The sequence below is a fragment of the Coturnix japonica genome, chromosome 14 (assembly GCF_054131305.1).
Source record: "Coturnix japonica strain WE chromosome 14, WE-NBRP24, whole genome shotgun sequence".
NCBI lineage: Eukaryota > Metazoa > Chordata > Aves > Galliformes > Phasianidae > Coturnix > Coturnix japonica.
The window spans coordinates 6,063,047-6,083,853 of record NC_140676.1 but is presented as its reverse complement, the minus strand read 5'-3'; the positions used below and the strand labels follow the sequence as shown (position 1 = coordinate 6,083,853).

Genomic DNA, 20,807 nt, shown 5'->3' with positions numbered 1-20,807 from the left:
CATAACAAAGAAATCCACAGTTGAGAAGGAATTCTGATTTTGTATTGAGGGTCAAGGACAGATGAAAGCCAGGTTTTGAGTCTGGCAGAAAAGACTCTAGCATGGTTTTGGCATGGGGGGAGCATTTATGAGGCTCTCTCTTGTATGCCAGTCCCTTTAGAAGCATTTGCCAAGAACACAGGGACCACTGGAAAACATGCAGCATATTTAATCACAAAACTGAATTACAGTCAACCTGAAATATGATGAGCAATGCTCTGCTTACCAGGCAGAACAAAGAGATTTATCTTTCTGTCTATCTATTTAAATCTCTTTGTTGATGCCACTCAGCTGATTCATTATGCCACGAGCATATATTGCTACAGTTTGGAGATAAGAATGCTCTGCTAGATTAACCCTATGGCCCCTAAGGGAATGAAAGGAAGAAGAAAACCTTCAGCTTCCCAGCTTTTCTCCAGTCATTGTCTCTTAGCAATAAAAGATGAAGACAAGTGAAGTGAAAACATCTATTCTACTCTACCACCGTGAGACCATTTTTTGCTGGAGATAAACATGAGGGTGCCCTACAGAAGCAGAATGAGTTGTCCTCAGAGAAACTAAGTCACCCATGCAGCTCTTGGATAAATCCATACATGCTGGGCTATAGAGTTCCAGCAAGAAGTCAGTATTAGAATCGACTACATTGGAAGGCAGAAGACTAATTCTGTCCCATAAACTTCACAGGCAACCTGAGAATCAAAGCATTAATCAGCTTCTTGACACTTCAACTCCTTCGTACCCACCGCTCAGGAGCAAAACAGCAAGGAGCCACCATGGCCCAGAAGCTGAACGAACCTTTTTCTGTAAAGAACGTAGTGACTTTGTCTGGGACATCTTTATAGATGAATGTCATTCTTGGGAAGGGAATAAAAAGGAGATTCAATCATTTTTCCCCTCTAATAAAGAAAGCTCTTCTCAAAGAGAAGCTTCAAATCAGAATCAATACTATTTGCATTCTGAAACTCAGGAAGAAAGCAGAGATACAGAACTTGTTTTAGATGATTATGAAGCTATTTGCAAAATTCGACTCTGATCACAATATCCCACAGATTCTGATGATAGGTTTGGGGCCAGACTGATAATGGAGTCTCAATCCAGAGGTGGGAAATGAGGTCTTCAAATGATTGTGAGGCACAAGTATCTTGCAAAATACTAGACAAATCACTGACATTGTGCTGTATTTAACCATAGGTCTACTTTGACACAAGACCAAAGACCTATAATTCAGCAGATCTGTTGCAAAGCATTATGAATTCAGGCACAGAGGGTGCGGGCCATTCAAACTGTAATGTGTGCTAGAACACTGCTTTCTGTTCCTCACAGTTACTTGCCCCTACTTGATGCCAGCATAAAGGGAAAAGAATGACACTGATTATTTTATCCTGCCAGCCACAAGACATAATCCTTATGCTTTGATGGGGAAAAAAAAAGTGGGTGAAAGGTTAAATAAAGGTTAGTTGACAGAAGATGAGGCAGAAAGAGCAGGAAGTGAGAGATGAAAGCCTGGGGGGAATAAGGGAAGAAAAGAGGATAAAGATGACAAAAGGAGGAAGGTAAAGATACAGAAAAAGAGGGGAAAGGCCATCTGCAATAACTGCTGTTCGCACACGGAATTGTCTTGATAAAAGAGGTATGATCAGGAGGTCAGCACAACCTGTCTCTTTAAATTGCTCATTACAATTTTACTAGGCAAGCTTTGCAACAAGGGCTCTGCCCATTTCCCTAACCCTTTCCTTCAATATCGGCTGAGTGAATGCCTCCGAGATCGGCTCAAGCTAATTTCCTTCAAGGCATGCAAACTGCTAATTCTGGGAAGTACAGATAGTCAGGAATAACAAATACAAGCAAAATGAGATTAAAATAACCTGCTGATAAACAAATTACTCGCCAAAAAATAAATATTGGATTAAGAGCTGTGGGAGCAGGGTTCCCTATAATCACATCGCCATCGTGTGGCTCGAGGTGCTGCGTCCAGCAGGGATCACACCAACTTCAGCCTGCAAGCCTGGGACATGCCTGTCCGCACTTCCACATCAGGTATCTCCTTTTCTCCCACATCTCAAACACTACAGTTTGTCTTCTTTATTTTGGATGGGTGATTTCACACAGAGAAATAGTGTTTAAATGTGCAGAGAAGTGGGACAAAGCCAAAGGAGGCAGGAAAAGTAGCAGGTGTGCCCTGACATGGAGAAGAAACTCCACTGTGCTTTGCTCTACACCCTTATTTCTCTATGATTACCTGCATCTTCACACACTGTAATAGTTACCTAGAAACTGAGGGAAGGATGGACAGAGGTAGAAGCAGTGAAGACTTGACTAGCATCCAAGAGAAGAAACTCCTGATGCTATCATGTTATACAGCACCATTACATCTATTTAACAAGCAGCATAGCCAGCCTATTGTAATGTGATAATGAGCTCAGCCACTGAGAAAATGGGATGGTGAAGAGACAACGGAGGAAAGCTTCACTACAAACTACTCCCTGACTGTATGTGGGCACAGCAAGTGACACACAGCAACCAGGAGGGCAACACGTGAGGATGGGGAAAGTACCCTGCATTGCTTAGAAAGAGATAAGAAGTCAGGAGTGAGAACTGATAGTCAGGTGTGAAACATCTTTCCCCTATCTGTAATTTCAGCTTCTAATGATAGAAAGATATGGCACCTTGTTGGAACTGACCTCAACATTACTCAGCACCTCCATGACTGTCACTGACACCCATTTATGTATAGGGGGACAGGATAATCAAGAACCCTCTTGTCTTGTGCTGAATACATGAGTATTTGCAGCAGACAAAGGGTAAATTTGCAGTGACTTTCCTCACCCTCTCTCCAACAATGCCTCTTATTACAAACCATTTCCTCACACATAGTGTAATGCACCTGTTAAGTGGGCATTTTGCACCAGCTTCTTTTAAGGAAGAGACAGAGGCCAGAGTTTCCAGCCAGCCCTTGGCTCTGCAGGACTAAGTCTTAAGCAGAGCTTAAGGAAGCCTGAGGAGATGAAGAGGGTATTTCTGAATCCATCAGGGAGACACACTGCCATCTGCCTGCTCCTTTTAAAACTGCGAGGTTTTCTCTCCCATGGCAGTTTGCTGCCAGAAGCAAGAGGGACAGTTTCACCCCAATATTGTGCCCGCTTAGAACTGAAGTTTTTAAGAACCCAACAGCCCTGCAGGGAGACTCTCAAGTATAGGTGTGCAGTTATTCTAACATTCATCGGATTTGATTTTTAGCCTTCTAAGAACACTAAGGTCATACACATAGGTAAGTTAACCGTGATAAGCAAAGCTGTGCTGACAACTGTGAAAAACAATTCAGTTCTTCTCTTGCCATGTTGACTATGAAAAAAACAGAGGTATTTCTCACATCTCCTAACCCACCCCTCCCAAAGGGGTTGAGCTGTACATAGCTACACCAACAGCCTGGAGCTTCTACCTTCTCAAGCTTCAGGACAAGACTAAAACTAAAAGTCACTCTGACCACTGAGCAACAACCTGCAGAAAACACCAGAAAAGAGAGAACTGCATGCTGTGGTGCTTTAATTCATTGCACAGTATTGGCACCACTTCCCAAACCCCAGTTCCAGCACCTTAAATCATTAGCAGGAAACAGAGCATGTGTTTTCCTAAAACCACTTTCCATTGGAAGCAGCAGCTGGTGTTGCCACTTGCAAATGGTAAATGAGAAAAGGTGTCTCCAAATAAGAAATCTTTCTCCCAGGCAAAGCATTGGTAGAGTTGACCATTGAAAAATGTAGCCCGTACATCACAGTGATCCTCCTAAGGGATAACGTATGGACTGCTTTGCTCAATAAACCAAATTCTCAACATTTTCTGTGAAATCACCAGAAACAACCAACTAAAACTAACAGTGCGCCCTACCATTATACTGCACATGTTCTTTGTCCTTCTTAAAACAAGAAGCATAAGAGGATGCCCAGATGTCTCCAGAACCTGGCTGAGCCACAGAGAAATTGATTCTAAGAGTAAATATCCTTCAAACTTACTTCACTCCAGAAGACAAAGAAACAAGAAGACACTGGGAGAACCTGAGACTGAACCCAGTCCTTCCAGATTCCCTACAAAATCCTGAGCTCACAAAAGGCTTCCCCCCTACCCAGCACTGAATTTTAGAACATGGGTTTAGAACTCTGAGAGTCTACATTTCACAGCTTCCTTTGGTGATTAGTTCTTCATTTCTCCATATCATCCACATCTCTACACCTAGAACAAGCCTTGAAATAGAAAACTAATACTTCTAACATCCTGGGCCAGCAGAATTTCACTTCCCATTCTTGGTGCCTGCCATAGAACAGGAGCACAGGAGAAAAGCTCCAGCTGCCTGATAAGCTTTCAGCTCTTGTTCCACTTTTCCAGACTTCTCTGTGCACTCCTTTCTATTCTAAATGCTAATTTTGCTTTTTATATTGCAAGCAGCTGTGGCATAGCTCCACAACCCCCCTTATTAAGATGTAGTGCCCAAAGCAGAAGGTCTTATCCTCATTGCAATAACATGACCTTTAAATCTATACAGCAAGGTTAATACTGGAGCATTATTTCAGTTTTCATCACTTGAGCTGGTGCGACTCAGAGACAATCCCACTGCAGTTTGTTCATTTAAGCACTGCTTTCAGGACTACAGATTTTCACAAATGTATTATTGCTAATACTATAAAAAGGAAAAGGGGAGGGGAGGAGAAGGATGGAGAGAAGGACAGTAGACCATTGTGATTTATTGGAGAGAAGATAGTCTGCAATGGTGGAGCGATCTTTCTTAATCAAAGCTTTATTATATTCTAGTAATATAAGGTAAGTGTTTTCGGATAGGAAAAAGGCAGGAAAGGGTAACACGTTCATTTCAGGAACAGTCATACAACAGTGCATGACTGAGAATCCCTGTTAACGCCTCCAACACCCACAGCCAGCTGGTGCAGATGCCAAGCACAACCTGCCATAGCTATGCCCCAGCAATCCATAGGCTACAGCCCTGTCTTTTAGGTCTGCATGAAATTGCAAGGGAGAATAAGACCACATCTTTCGCAGTGCAGGAGTTTCCCAAACCTTTCCCAATAACGCTATTGTTTCCAGGTTAGCTCACAATACAACAGCACCACAGGACAGAGAGTTCTTCGTACCCATTTCCCAGTAATGACAAAGCAGAGCAATGAGCATTATTCACTTGCTGGACAGCTTTCCCTATTTTTTTCCACTGTACCAAGCACCAGATCAATCACTGCTCACTGATTATTCAAAATAAGCATTTCATTTCGTTCCCTCAGCAACTTGCTCCTGGGATTTACAGAAACTCCCATAGACTTGCATGTTCACAGAGCCGTGAGGCGCTGAAAAGCATTGCAAGATGTATAAGCAAGTACCTCTTTTAATTAAGCAGTGCTTTTGGGGATTTAGGGTGAAGTGGATACTAAAGGAGAATGAGGTTCAACAGGATCATTCTGTCCAGCAGCACAACACAGAAAGAAAAGTCATAATATGAAGAAAAGCTTACTTGATTTCAGCAAAGCTGCCAGAGCCTCAATGGCTGCCCTGGGGAAAGAAGAAAGATGGAAAAATGTCAGTTTCTTTGATAATTTTTTTAACCTTCATCTTCGTGATCTTCTGGGTCAGGCTTCACAGTTGGTTGAAACTGACAGCTTATCATTGACTTTGACAGAGCTGCAATGTCTTACACCAGCAGAGAATCCAGGTTCTGCAGCTGACTCAGTTATTCTAAACGACCATTAGCCCTCTAGCTTTAGCGTTACACTGATTTGTAGTGACCATTAAATGTAAAGAAATAGCCACACACCCAAAGTAATGAAGCAAGTCTTTAAACTACTGCCCTAGAACCATTTCCTTGTATCAGATTCACCATACGCCTATTCCAGACATCAGTGCTTCCATCTACATCAGCAGATACCTTCTGCATCCAGCTGGGACATGTCAGCATTTTCCAATGAATTCCACTCCTCCCTCCACTTTCCCAAAACAAACTTCCCTTCCATTCTCCCGCCCACCAGCTCAAACTGAAAATAAGATTCATTTTCTTACAGTTATGTCTTGTACCGCAGCCGCAGACAAAAGTTCCCCACTCAAATCAGGGCTTGCAAGAAACCTGTTAACGTGATGCGGTTGCCACATACATCTTAAAGAGTTAGTAGAAGAGAGATACACTGAGATTTTTTGTTAACCTTTACATCAACTCAGTGTGCAAGTAAGCAACTCAACTTGCCTGACTCAGCATAGCACCAATTTAAATGGGAGCTGGAGAAATCTACATTGAGATATCCGCATTGAGATATCCTCATTCCCCACGGTATAAGCACCATCATACCAGCCACTCAGAAGACATCCCTTTCCAGTCATGTTCTGCTGGAGCAAGAAGAGCCATGTACTAACCTGGCTCACTGCTGCAAAGTTTCAAGTGCCTACAGCTTATTGAATAAATACAGCTGCAAAACCCTTCATGCCCATGGATTCCTTAAAATGTAATCTCTTTAGAGACCAATCCCCAAATAAAATCACATTAACTTCCACACTGAGCCAATTATCATTCTGCAGCAAAAAAATTACTATTTCTTTTTTGTCATTAGGCTTCTGCCTGTTGTGAGTTGCAGCAGTGGCTGAGACTAAGAAAAATTCAAGATCTGGTTCTTGTTGACATTGGGTCGATGTCTTTGTCTAACATCACGCTTACATAATGAATCTGACATGAGTTCAACAACAGCGTTAAAAACAACAGCCAACAATCACCAACTGCACATATCTCCATAAAAATTACCCCAAGGTACAGGAAAAAGAAAAAAAAAAAAAGCACACAAAAGGACTCAAGAAATAAACAGCTAAAATCCCACCCACTGGGGAAGTACAGTCATGCTCTCATTGTTTTACTTCCACCCAAACAGCAATCATTCAGCTGGTGGGAGGAATACCGTCATCTACCTGTCGCTCTGCACGCTCAGGAAAGAGATGTGCTACATCCACCGATCACTCAACCTTTTCTTAAGTATCCAGCTTGGGACAAAGCAAACAGCTCTAAACAGAGCTCCTCTCAAAGCTCACACACGTTTTAACAGACAACATCATCTACTTAATTTCACACTATTCTCTGCAAAAAATGAGCTTTAGGTGACGCATCAATCACACACCTGAACAGCAAAGGAGTGAAAGAAGAACACAAATATTTCTGGATCCATACAGAAGAGACACCTTGTTTACTGTATGAATTTTCTCAACTTCCACCTGATTTTTGAGGAACACGACAGTCCTGTCGCTAGCTGGATTCCTCACTTGCCATGTCAGCAGCCCAGCCTCATGCTAGCTGACTGCCTCATCTCAGTCCACACCATACACAGTGCTACAGCAAAATGAACAAACTAGTGGAACAAACTAGTGCATTTCATCTCATAATTCACCTCAATTCAGAGACATTTTCTGTGCATCCTACAGAACATGCTCTACTGTTATTCACAAGCAGGTTCAGACCCAGTAGGCTAACCTCAATAATATGCATTGTTTTAGAATACATGTTGAAAGAAAGTCATTAAATACGTGATTGTAAACTGCCAAATGCACTGAACAAGTTTAAGAGACAAAGCAGACTTAACCAAAAGTAGAGCAAGCCAACCTAACTTGATGTCTTTCTTGGATAACAGATTTTTCTAGACAAGAGAAACACAGTAGATCTCATTTCTCCATCCTTCAATAAAGCTTTGGAAATTATTAGCAAAGTGGAAGAAGATGAGGATTAGTACAAGAACTGCAAGGTGAGAGAGGAACTGGTTGAAGAGGCAGTAGCAGGAGATGCACTGAAAGAGGAATTATTGGGCTGGAAGGAGGTTACACGTGGAAGTTCTCAAGGATACATTTTGAGACTGATCTTATTTTATACTTTCATTAATAACCTCAGCACAAAAAGTCAGAGTATACCAACAAAATCTGCTGACAGTGTGAAGTCAGGAGCTATTGCCAACAGACATGAGTTCAGATTATCTCAGGATGTTCTTGAGTTCTGAAGCAATAGAGGTGGGATGAAATGTAATAGTCAAAGTGCAAGGTTATGCATTTAGGGTTAAATAAGAGTTGTTACGTGCTAGGGCTCATAAATTGGAAGTGAGTAGAAAGACACCCTAGATAGATGAGCCCATTAGAGGATTAGGACAAGTGTGACCCAACAGGGCGGTAATTGTCAAGAGGACAGATCAGATCTCAGAAAGTCACTGCCAATGGCAAAAGGGAAAGTATGAAGCTTTTAACTTCAGGTTTCACTCAAACAGCTGTGTGCAGTGCTTGAAAGGAACGGTGCAGAAAAGGGCTAAGAAAACAATTACAGTAGCAGAGAAATTTCAGGAGCCCTAAAGATGGCAGTTTGGTTACTTTAGCAAAATAATGGCTGAAGGGTGACTTGCTATTTCTCCATAGACACACATTTGGGGGGGGGGGGGAGTAAACACTGCATAAGGCAGAGCACTATTCAAGCTAAAGAACAAAACTGGCACAAGGACAAATGGATATAAAATGGCCATGAATAAATTTCAACTGGAAATAAAAGGAAAGGTCTTAAGCACTAGAAAATGAGGCTCTGAAGCATCTTCTTGGCAGAAACAGGATGAACAATGTAATGAATTTGAAAAGGGAGCCTGAATTGCTTATAATAGGATCACAAGGCTCAGCTGCCAATGAGGAAAGGCTCTGAAAAACCTGACCCAGAAATCACAGTAGTTCTATATGCCTTCATTTTAATCATGCATAAAATGGAACTGAATGATAAACAGTTTCTTCAAACACAAAGTTAATTAACCAGGCCAGAAAAGACCAGCTGCACCAGTGTAAGCTGGAAGCCCAGGTAGTCTGCATCTTACACCCAACACTGCTCCAGGAGAAACACAACACCAGTAAAGATGCAGTGCTAGAAGTTCCATCTGTTTGCCACCCAGAGATTTCATAAGCTACCAGCGGTGCCTCTGGGAAGTCTTTTAGTGAAGTTTATTTTCCTTCCATGTATTTTTGTATCTGTGCAAACTCTTCTCAAGAACAATAATGTCAGGAAAGAAGAACATCATACAGGACAGCTGAGAACTCTCCTTGCATATATTTTTTTTAAGCTTGGAGTTAATACCAGCATTATAATTTACACTTTAAGTCAGCTGTCAGCAAGAAGCCCCAGAATATTACCTACCTTTAGCACAAAACAAATTCAAATACAAAAAACACCCTATGGGAAACAACATTAGAAGACAGAAGAGAAGGCAGAATAGGCTTTCATTGAAAGCAACAGCAAGCTGACAGATGAGTCAATGGGCTTAAAGCAATCCAAGGCAACTTGTGTTTGTGATACCAGCACCTCTTAGCAGCATATGGTAAACCATCAGCATCTTTACTGGCATCAGAAGAGATAATGAGATGAGTAAATCTGGGATGGGAAGACAGAGAGAAAGGAGATAAACAGCACATGAGAGCAAGAGAGTAAAATAAACTTTCCCTCCTGTTCCCATCTTTTAAGAGCAGAAGAAAGATGCCTCTACCAGCCATATGCTAGACCTGAGGATTTGACAACATGCCCAGTTCAGAACTCTGCATTTATCTTCAGAAGGAATAAGGGGAAAAAAAAAAAACATTTCATTTTAAAAAAGCAAAAAACAAACTGGTGAACCTGCCCAGATGCCTTCCTCTGATTTTCTGTTCAGTGGTAATACATTCCTCAAATCCTGCACTGGGATTGACAGAGCAGCTATCTCAAAGGAGACTCGTTTCTACGTTTCAATAAAAAGATGTATATAAATAAAGTTGTGCTGTCTTAAAAGGCATAATAATAAATGCCTCACCGTAATCAGAAAACATTACAAACTGCCTGTAACAGCAGTGTAGACAGCCACTCTGAAGCATGGAAGTCTTTTGAAGTGTTTCCAAACCAGCAGCTTGAATATCAGGGCAGGAGTGCAGCTTGCAGACAGACAGACAATCAACTTCCAGATCCTGTGCTTAGGAACCAGGAGCAACAACAAAGAAAAAAAATGCACTTCTCAAGCCAAAGAAGAATCAGATTAGCCAGCAAAGTCAGGCTATTCAGCACAGACAAAACACAAGCTCTTAATACAAGGTCACCCCTTCAGATCTAGGCTATGGGGACAACATCAGCTGGAAGTGCTGCAGACAGGGGAGACCAGGAGGCAGCATCTCTTAAGTCTCCATCTCCACTCTGATCTTGGCTCATAGGCTGTAACTCTCAGCATTGCTATGGACAACTCTCCGTTTCTTGAATTGATTGCTTACGTCTGTTCCACACAGCATTGGAAAAAGCCTTCTGGAAATGAAAAATGTTACAGAAGAGATGCCTGGTGGACTACATGAAGTGACTTGAAGACTCACAGGGCATGAGGAGCCTGGTGCCCATCTGTTCAGGACCAACTTGTTACTATGGACAGGGAACAGCTGAGATGCTAAAGACTGAACAAAGAACTGATCCAACAGGGCTTTGTAAATCAGCTCCCCAGTAATTTAACCAGCAACTTCCTTTTCCTGCGAGATTTTATCTTTATACATGCTTAAACATGAAACATCCTCTTATTATTGAATGAAAGCTAATGACTTGGTGCTTCATTAAATACCTCTTCAGACCTGATGCAATTCCTAAAGGCAATCACACCTGGATAATGAAGATGTAATGTACTATCTTTAGAGACATAAAAGATTCTCCCCTGCCTGGCAGCCCGCATTGCCTCAGCATCTTCTCATTTTGCTCTTCATCTGGCTATTTCTCACTACACTCACTTGTTGCTGTCATGTTTATTTATATCTCACAGGGTGTGGGGCATGGACCATGCTATATATTTGTACAGCATCTAGCACAATGGGAATCTTGACTCTCAAGGTATTACAGCTTACAGGCTTAAAGCCCATAAGCTCCAATTGCCCCCATCTCTTGAAGGAATTAAGTGCACTTAAGAGTACATATTGCCTGGCTGCTTTCTGTCCCCAACTCTTAGGACTTGTATTTAACTAATGGTGTATTCAATCACAGACTAACTCAATCAAAAAAAAAAACCAACAACTTCATATTTGACAACCGAGAGACATTCAGAAACAACATGTAGGAACCACAGTAATATGTACATTATAAACACAACCGGAAGACAAATGCCTCAAACAGCCATTTCCATTGTGGCCCAGAAACACAGACTTTAAACACACAAATACTTCTACAGTAATTTTCTCTCTTTAAAGTTTTAAAAGCAGCAGCTTCACAAGTTTTGAAGATTCAGAGGGGGAAGCTGCTTACACCACCAGCATTTTCATGGCACTGCATGGTCTGAGACTGACAAAAACACACCCATCGTCGTGTCTGCTTTAGTTCCAGCTTGTTAGCTGGGTATTAAAACTTATGCTAAAGGCACAGCCTGCTTACAGTTTGCAGTGTCCCACGCATTGCCAACAGGTGGTGTTCAGAGATCCAGCTGTTTTGCACAGATGTGCTTTTGGTTTGGTGCCAAAGGAAAGGGAACAAAAACAATACAAGTCACACGCTCCTTTTCCAATGGCTACTTCAATTCCAGTGTTCTCATTTGTTTTCCTGGAAAAGCACATGCTGCCTTTGAACAAATTATGCATCTTGCATGGATGCTGTTCCCTCTGAAGCGATTCTTTTTGCTGAGTAGAGTTAGAACACAAACTGAGAAGAAATTAAATTCATGCTGAAAAGTATTTTCTCCCCACCTTTAAAGATTTCTGTGAGCATTAAGTGTCAAAAAAAAAAAAAGCAACAAAACAGTAATTGAGCATGCACAAAGTCAATGCAAAATGATTAACAGTGATTATTCCCTACACTTTAAGCCTAAAAGAGGCCCAGAATTGAATTTTCTCCTATCTTACACACTTCTGTGTACTCCAGAATCACACACTGTGCTTATTGAGAAGTTATGGCTGTGATGCAGAAGCCCCCGTCCTTTGTAAATTCCTCTATTCTACTCTAAGTGGCCAATGCAGTGAATCTATTCTCAGTTCCCAGGCTCAGCTCAAAGCCTTCACTGAAGCATCCTCCAAGCATCTCTGCCATCCCTGGAGCCTGTTAGGTTACATCAATGGAAAGGTACAGCATTTCAGCCTCTTCCATCTCCGCCTCCCAGGAAGAAGAGTCACTCCAGGGCTCCCCTCCAGGCCTTCATACAAGTATCCTACTCTTTCTAATATAGAAGTACAGAAAGTGAGACAACTGTATCCTAAAAATCCATCCTATTCTTTTAGCTTAAATTAGCTTAAAATTAGTAATAAAGAAGAACAAGGTACGGGAAGTGCATCTCAATCCTTGCCAAAGAAATGCCCAGGCATCTCCTGCCGTGTGATACACAGCAGGTATTGCTTGCAGAAGCAGAAGCCAAAGCTCGAAAGACTGTTTATATGCTGTCAGTTTCTATGGCACTTCAAGCTCCCCCTCTGGTTCTGTCCAGTTGAGGAACATCCATAAAGATCACCCAAAGGAAAAGTTAAAGCTTAACATTCTTGAGAAGAAGAGCTGACTTGTAAAGCCTCTTTGAATATACCACAGGAAGCAGTTCTACACAAACACAGCTTCTGGAGTCATTTCTCCCTACTCTGCATGAACAGGTACAAAATGGATGTTTGTGAACTGGCAATAATGCAATATTAACCCCCTACGGTCTTATCCAGATCAGCCAGTTTGTGAGAGTTCAGTTGCACAGCCTACCCATAGTATAAGACCATAGCTCACTGCAGCACTGACAGAGCCTACACCTACATCCATGTTCCCAGCAGGGAACACAGGGAAAACACAGAAGCTAATTAATCTTCCTGAATATAAAGCTTTTCAATTATCAGAGTCTCTGAAAAGCTTACATGCAAGTGGAATTTCAACCAAATACAGGGAAGAGCAGCCACCAGTTGTCTCCCATTTTCCAGATACCACACTTTTCATCACCTCCAGTGAGATTCTCTTGCCATGCACACACAGGTTATTTTTACTTAACCTTTCAGCACAGAACTTACTATGGATTGGGCACTTGCACAGTTTTGTGGTTTTAAGTAACATACTTGGAAATACTGAGTTGTGGCTGTTTATAAACCCCTCATGTGTGCACATGTGTAATGCTGAGCTTAGCTGGTACTACTAAACCAGTCTTAAATTGAGATCTACGCACAAAAATAATTGAGGACCAAAGTAATGTTGCCCTATAGACTCACATTAGCTATCTTAAGTCAAAAAGGCATTTCCATGTCTAAGCATGCAGCCAGCACTGAACAGGACTTTTCACAGCTCCTTTGTAGTTAAAATCAGAACTGCCTTCTATAACCAAGTAGAGTTGAGCCTGAACCCTTCCAAAAGGCTTTCCAAGTGAATACCAGATCTCCATCTTTACCTCTGCACAACCAGATCTCTAAAGATCTGGGACTCTTCTTCAGAAAACTCAGCCTTAACCAACCCAAACCTCTTAATTCAATACCATCAGCCAGACCATAAGAAACATTTCAAGTCTGTCTCATATGGACTGCAAAACACATGTGGAACACCGCTAGAAACATACAGCACTGAGTAGATTTGCCACAGGCAAATAAAGAAACTATGAAGTCTTCAGGGAAAATAGATGTTGCAATTGCAAAGCAGGGAGGAAAGCTTATTAACTTGTCTGGGAATTTCAATAAGGGTTTAGCAGAAAAAAAACCCAGTCCTGCTATTTGCCTCCCTCTGCCATTCTGTGTGTTGTCTTGCTCAAAATGCAGGAAGGAGAATGGCGATGCTGCTGTAATGTGAAGTACACACAGATGTACCTCTGCAGGAACAGGAGCCAAGGTATGGAAACTGAATGCCATTCACTGCACTACATCAGCTTTCTGGACATAAGATCTCCAAGCTGTCATCAGAAGAGTTATCTGAGGACATGTGATCAACTTCAAAGTAAGCAGGATAGCTGCTGTAAATGAGAAAGCATCCTCAGCAGGATCTGTCTGTGCAAGCAGGCTGAGCCACCACCAACAACACTCACAGCAGTGGGCACATCTACTCCAACACTGGTATTGATGTCCTTGTCCTCACCTCAACTTTGCAGCTCAGGTAGGACAGAAGTAGGGCATCTTGCCCCAGTATGGGCACCCTACAGACTGCAGTTCAGAGATGAGGCTCTCTGCAGCACCTCTGTAGATATCTGCACTTCAAAGACCTGTCATGGGCTATGTAAGAATGCAATGGAGACAGCTTTGGTGAGGGTCTTCTCCTGAAAGAGTAGTACATACAGTTTAGAGGCTTCATCAAGAGTCACTGGGACAGTATTCTGTCAGCTCACCCATGCTGCCTTCCACATGGCATGCTGCCCAGCTGATCTGAGTCAGATCCAGCACACAGGGCACATCAAGATTTTGATATGATGGGTAGGAAGGCCACACACCCAGTGCACAGCCACAGATTTCATCCCCACATCTATGAGCAAGGAGACTTGTCAGCACACAGTATGCACTAGCCCCAGGTGCAGCACTGACCACTACATCATCATGCAGCTTGCAAGCAGCAAGCATCTCACTGTGGTGGCAGAGCCAGCTACACTCATTGTTTTTTTCCTCCCCCATCTCATGCACACAGCTCCTTATTAAACAAACCAGTCACATCTTTGTGCTGGTGCTTGTTCTTCACAACACTTACGGGTGGGGAGCTGGGGGCAGGAATCACTAACAAGATAAAATATAGCAACTACTGGGTCATGACATTGGCCATGTAACATCAACAATGTCATACCAGCATTACTGCAGGGACTTTTTATAGCAGTAATTTGCAGAAGCTCAACTGTTAGTAATTTTTTTTTCCCCCTTCCTCTCAATTCATTGGAAAACTTTCATCTGATGTAATCAAACCAGGCTCTGTTTAGGATATGAAAACAGACCATATCAAAGCCAAGGCTGGTAGAACTTCAGCTGTAAATAGAGGAATGAACCAGCAGAGATAAATAAAAAAGCACGTTAAAAAAATACAAGTGCTATTGGGATGGTTCTTCCATGTGCCATTGGTTTTTCTGCACAGAAGAATCTGGAAGGCAGACAAGGCTGGAATAATCACATATGCCTAAGTGCAATTTAAAACAAAACAAAAATCAAAAGGAAAAGAAAGCTTTTGAGTACATAGAGCTGTCAGGCCATTGCAAAACATATCCTACAGTACACACACAGACCAACCTATATTCATTTAACACAGAGAGAAGATAAAGGAAATGAGCCAAAGCTATGGGACAATTCTCTTTATCTCCTATAATAGCCTTGCTGTTGCTGCAGGCAAACAGTAAAAACTCGGTCTCAGAGCCATGACCTTGCAAAGATCCACGCTTCAGGGGGAGTTTCCATTCCCAACCCCAGCACTGCAGCTCTATTTGGAGTCAGTAGCCCTGTTCTTCCTCACCAGCCACGTCAGGTTTCCAGGTTCTCCCCTCCATGTTCCAAGCCTTGTCTCTGAACACATCCCAGAGCCGCTCAGCTCTGGGTTTATTTACAGATTTTACTGGCATTGCTGTCATTCCAAGTATTGCCCTGCAGATAAAGAGACCAGGAAGAGCCCTGACAGTGTTAGCAAGACAGACCTGTGATGCTAATAGCACTGCTATTATAGCTTTCCTTTCCTAATGAAATCTACTCCACCTGCACTTGGTAAATACTGTAGTTTTCCAACTTGCTATTTTGTTTTCTACAATCTGCATTATCTAACTACCCAAAAAGCCTTAGAGCGTTGGAGCTCTCTCCCTCCTGCTCACTGGAAGGCAGTCAGTTGAACTGCCTGTTCTCTGTATTGCTAAAACCAGCTGCCCTGCTGCTGCTGCTGGGGCAGCTCCAATAACGCTATCAGGATAGGGAATCCTAGTGTAGAAAGCCTGTTGCTAAGAGCTTTGACACCATGTCATTTAACTCTGATGAGGGCAGGTCTAATCGCTGTGGTGTTTTTAATGCCGCTGATAGTTCTAAAGACTGGTTCACACCTCGGCTGCCAGCACTGGTGGAGCTGGAAAGAAACAAACACAAAAAAAAGCAAAGCCATAGCAGCCCTAGGAAATTCATAGGGTTGTTTTTTCTTGTGTGGAAGCATGTGCTCAGAGACAACACTGTGCTAAGTTCTTGTTACTGAAGGTCTGCACTGATGCTTTCTTCCATTGTTTTCATGTTTCCCCTCCCTACCTTTAGACTGGGAGCATTTGCTGGGAGGGTCTTCTATAGGTGCCACCTACCCTTTTATAGGGGTAATAAGCTCCTTACTGTCTGACTGATGCCTTCGGAAAGTTTTGGCACTTCTCATCTATCTCAAACATGTTTACAAGGTCACATTGCTCAGCCCTCTCCTCACTCTGCCAGCTCTTCATTCACTCCACAATCCACTTCAGCCCCATCCTGCTCAAGCATAACACCTGTCTCCCCCTTCCTCATTTTTCCACCTCTCTGTCCTCACCAAACATGGGGAGGCACTGACACAGATGCTCAGAGAAGCTGTGGGTGCCCCATCCTTGGAGGTGCTCAAGGCCAGGTTGGATGGGGTCATGGGCAGCCTTGAGCTACTGGGGGCAGCCAGCCCATGGCAGGGGCTTGGAATGCTATGGACTTCCAACCCAAACCATTCTATGACTTCTTCCTATATTACAAAAGACTTTATAATCTTTCTGCCTCTGTTATCATTTTTTATTTTAGTTTATTCCATGATTCCATTTGTGCTATTTACAAAATGTCCAGCACAACTTGTGCACATCACTCTTTACTCATCCTTCTATGGGATTCCCATATTCAGCCACAAGGTCTTCTCAGTGACAATGACAATTTATTTACCTTTGGGCAGCACTCTGGGATGCAACTGATACATGAAATCAAGTGTTGCCTCCATCTGGATGGGACTGACAGTGGCTCCCCCAGTAAGGTGAAAAAAGCTCTGAGACATATCTAAAAGACAGTTTGACTGCACTGAGGCACCCAAGTGTCAGCTTTAATCTAGATACTACAAAGACCAATAGTGAAATAGATATGGCAACATGGAATACAACCCCTGACTGGATATTGTGTCCTAAGAAGTTTGCATAGCCCACGCTAGAGGCCTTGCTGCGAGCCTTAACAGTTGTTGTCAGAATGAGGTACATTAAAGCTAGGACAGAGAGACCTTCCCACCAAGAAAAGCACGGAATTGCCTGCAGTATCCACACACACACAAAGCCACCAGAAACGGTCAACCAAGAACCACTGAGAGCAAAACATCAAGGACTTGAGAACAGCAGGAACTGGCTCCCATATCATTCTCCCAAATATAATCCAGCAGCTCAACAAAGGGGAAGAAACAATTGCAATACAAAGCAAAGTCTTCAGTTGAAAGCTTTGCTTCTTCTTGAACTCTGTTACTTCTAACTGAAATATAAGAGAAGCATCATAGTATGTCCATTTATAATCCAGTTCCTCCCTGTCAGTGAGGTATCACGTCAAGCCAAGGAGTGGATTTCTCTGTATTGCGCTCACTCATCATCCTTAATGGCTCAAAAACAGGTTATCTAGGCTTAATCCTGCCATACCAGAGGCTACCAAGAGATGGCATCAGGGTTTCTATGTGTAACACCTTTGGCCACGTGCAACCACCTTGCTATTTCTTTACACTTTCTCAAGCCTTCATCTATTTTCAAGTCCCATCCGAAAGCATCTCTTTTCTCCCTTGCATCTATCTCTTTATTTCTCAATTTCTCTCTTCCACTGCTATTAACAGTACAACACCAGTGAAGTATAATTCTGCAGTGCAACTATTTACTCGGCAAAGCAGCACTGAGATACCATCAGTCTGAAATGAGATTTTATAGCTTATTATTAATATTAGAACAGGTCGTTCTTGGAGAGAAACCACACAGACCGTAAAAAGAACAGAGAGGAAACTGCATAAAACTAGGACACCTTTGGCTCAGAGCTCATTTCTTCTATTACAATGGCTCACTGCATTAAAGTAAATAAAACCTAATGCTTGAAATCATCTCTGTGATGAGCATCTCTCTGCTCCACACTATCTGAAATAGCAGTAAGGCTGAACAGACATTTGGACATAAACAGAAGTTTTAAAGGCAATCGCTTTTCTCCCTTGTTGCTGGCATCATCTCATTCAGAATAATATTTACTAGTTCTATTTTGCAAGAATTTCTAGCTAAATCACATGTAGATCAAGCCCAGATAGGAAACATGTCATTTGGTTGTGACATAGCTCAAAAGAAATCTAATTCCCTCCTGTGAGTTTTCTAAAGGGATCAAGTGAACCTAATAGCAATTTGAGAATCAGCAGGCACTAAGCATTGATTAATTCTGACCACATTCCAATAGAATTGTGTTACTTTCCAACTAAATATCCAAACTGCTCAACTTGATTAATGGCAAAACAGAGACTAACAAGAGGAATTAAGGGTGATTTGCTTTTGATCTCCTATCAGGAACTGTTGCCAAATAAACAAAGGCATGAAGCTTTATGTGGACTACTCCTCAAAAAGAACCAATCACAGCAGCTACTGTATTAGTTCTTTGGCGACCTGATCACCATGTTGGTGTGTTGGATTTCCTCACTCATCCTCAAAATACTGTCTGACAACAGCCACGTAACATGTCCTCCTGTTCAAGGAGAGGGCAGCTGAAACCTTAGGACAATTCAGGAGATGCAGTTGCAGCAAATGTATGTTGTGGTCAACCAGGAAGGGATTATTCAGGATTAGGGCTGAGGAAACTACTTGCCCTGCATGGAGCCTGGGATGCGTTCGTAATTGCATCTCTTTCATGTGTCTCTCCATTATCTCTTCTTCTTAACAGAAGAGATAATTCTAGTATTCGGGTCATTTCTGCTATGTCCTCTAAGGGAGACAGCCAACTGCCATTCCGACCCCTTCTCCTCTTTCTAAGGTCACAGGAGATCATTTTAACAATCATTTGTTGATGTGGCAACTCAGTCACTTTTCAACACCACGGGCTCAACACTCGCATTTTATCTTGCTTCAGAAGCACCAGTTCTGAGGGCAGAAAACAATCTCAGCTGCACGCAACCCATTTTGTATAGAAAAAATACTATATATATATTCAAAGCACACTTAAAGCACTGTACACCCCATCTCTCAACCTACAGCTGCAATATTTTCTGGGTCTTAATGGTTTCCTTGGTCATTCTGATAGCATGTGATTGAATACGGGCTTTTGGGTTTCGATGCACTCTTAGGACCACCTTAACAATCTTCTTTTCTTGAATGAAATCTGCTTTCAAGAGTGCTATGAAAAAAAATCTCTCAGGTCTCATTCTATCAGAAGTACGTGATGACAATAGGAATCTCTTCCTGACTTCTGAGCTTTTCAGATTCACGAGTCACTCGTCAACCCAAGACATCCCTCAACAAGCATTGCCAAAGAAAACACACAGGAGGTATTGGTCTCGTCTCCTCCTGGGTTTTGAGTCCTGACTGGAGAGGACTGTTTTTTCTAAGTCAGTAATTAACTCTGAATTCCCATTCATACCATTTCCACGTTATTCCCCAGACAGCAGGGAAATAAACAGCCCCCTCAGACTTCCAGAGGCAAACATCCAATAAAGGTAAAGACAATCCCACTTCTATTTCCCTTAAACATACAAGGAGCCCATACAACTACTTCATCTGAGGTGGGTATGTGAGAAGAATTACTCCCTTTCATGGAAACTAAGATCCACTATAAGTGTCTGAGGAGCTGGGACCAGCCAACAAACACTACACATTAGATTGTGATTCCGTGTCAGAAAAAGGCAACCCTGGACATGAGCAAAGAGAATTTCTTCATGTTTCATCTTCTACTGAATTAATCTGGCACCATTCCCAGACTTGTTATTTCACTTTCTGCTGTTAATTAAGTAGTCAAACTTCACTAAGAACAACCCACTGAAGAAAGCCAAGTTTCGTGAACATTCACAGAAAGCAAGGGGTTTTTTTTCTTCTTTAAATTCTGATAAGTACGCACTCCTCTTACAATGTGTTTAATCAATGTACTCATAGTTCAGTGTGGTAAACAGACGTACTCACAAAGAGCTTTGAGGAACAAAGACATTATCTGAATTGGTTTTATTAAAACACTAGGAATGAGAATGCCCACCAACCTTTCAAGAACAACAGAATACGATGATGTCTGAGTGGTTCCCTTCCTTACAATTTCATGCTCACCTGCCATTTTCTAAAGCCTGTATACTCCCCATGTGAAAGAATCAAGTTCTGTTTTTTTGCTTTCACTAGCTTTGATAATCCATCTCCAACTCAAGGCACCCAAGACTGGCACAACACTTAACCACAGACCACAAGCAGCCCTCAAAGCCATTTGCTCAATGTGCCAGCAGCCTGAGGAGGATACCTGATGCTTGGCCACCTGGAGACACATCCAAGAAAAAGAGATCTAGCATCAGAGAGCAGACAGCTGCCAAAGCCACATCTATCTGCCCACAACACACCCAGATGGCTCCTAGAGCAAGTGAACTGGGAAGATGAGCGAGACTGGTGAAAGAGACATGGGAAAAGTGGGAGGCTAGTAGAAGATATGAAACATATAGTGAATAATGGAAGCTGAAAGGAGCTGGAGTCGTTGAACTGTGTGGGGCACCAGTGGAGTTACATTAGAGAAGGTGCTGACAGCAAAGATCTGAGCGTCCCACTCACACACTTTGCTATTGACATAAACAGAACATCTGGCTTTATTTAAAACCGTCCTTACAGAAATGAACTAGAAAGCTTTCACAGCAACTCAACACCAAACAAAACAGACAAGACAGTCTAGAGTCTCCA

At 42.3% G+C, this 20,807-nt stretch overlaps 1 protein-coding gene across 12 annotated transcripts in view; it reads right to left on the bottom strand.

Moving 5' to 3' along the window:
- AGBL1 (AGBL carboxypeptidase 1) overlaps positions 1 to 20,807 on the bottom strand; it is a 460,538-nt gene that overhangs the window by 357,396 nt on the left and 82,335 nt on the right. For 10 of the 12 annotated variants that reach the window (XR_014934298.1, XM_085515376.1, XM_085515380.1 and 7 more), the window contains one exon: positions 5,549 to 5,586. The exons of the other annotated variants lie outside the window; for them this stretch is intronic. Coding sequence is in view for 9 of the 10 variants with exons in the window: in XM_085515376.1 (XP_085371502.1) it covers positions 5,549 to 5,586 (38 nt within the window). In the remaining variant the exon portion in view is untranslated. The remainder of the gene's footprint in view (positions 1 to 5,548; positions 5,587 to 20,807) is intronic. 12 annotated transcript variants of the gene reach the window in all.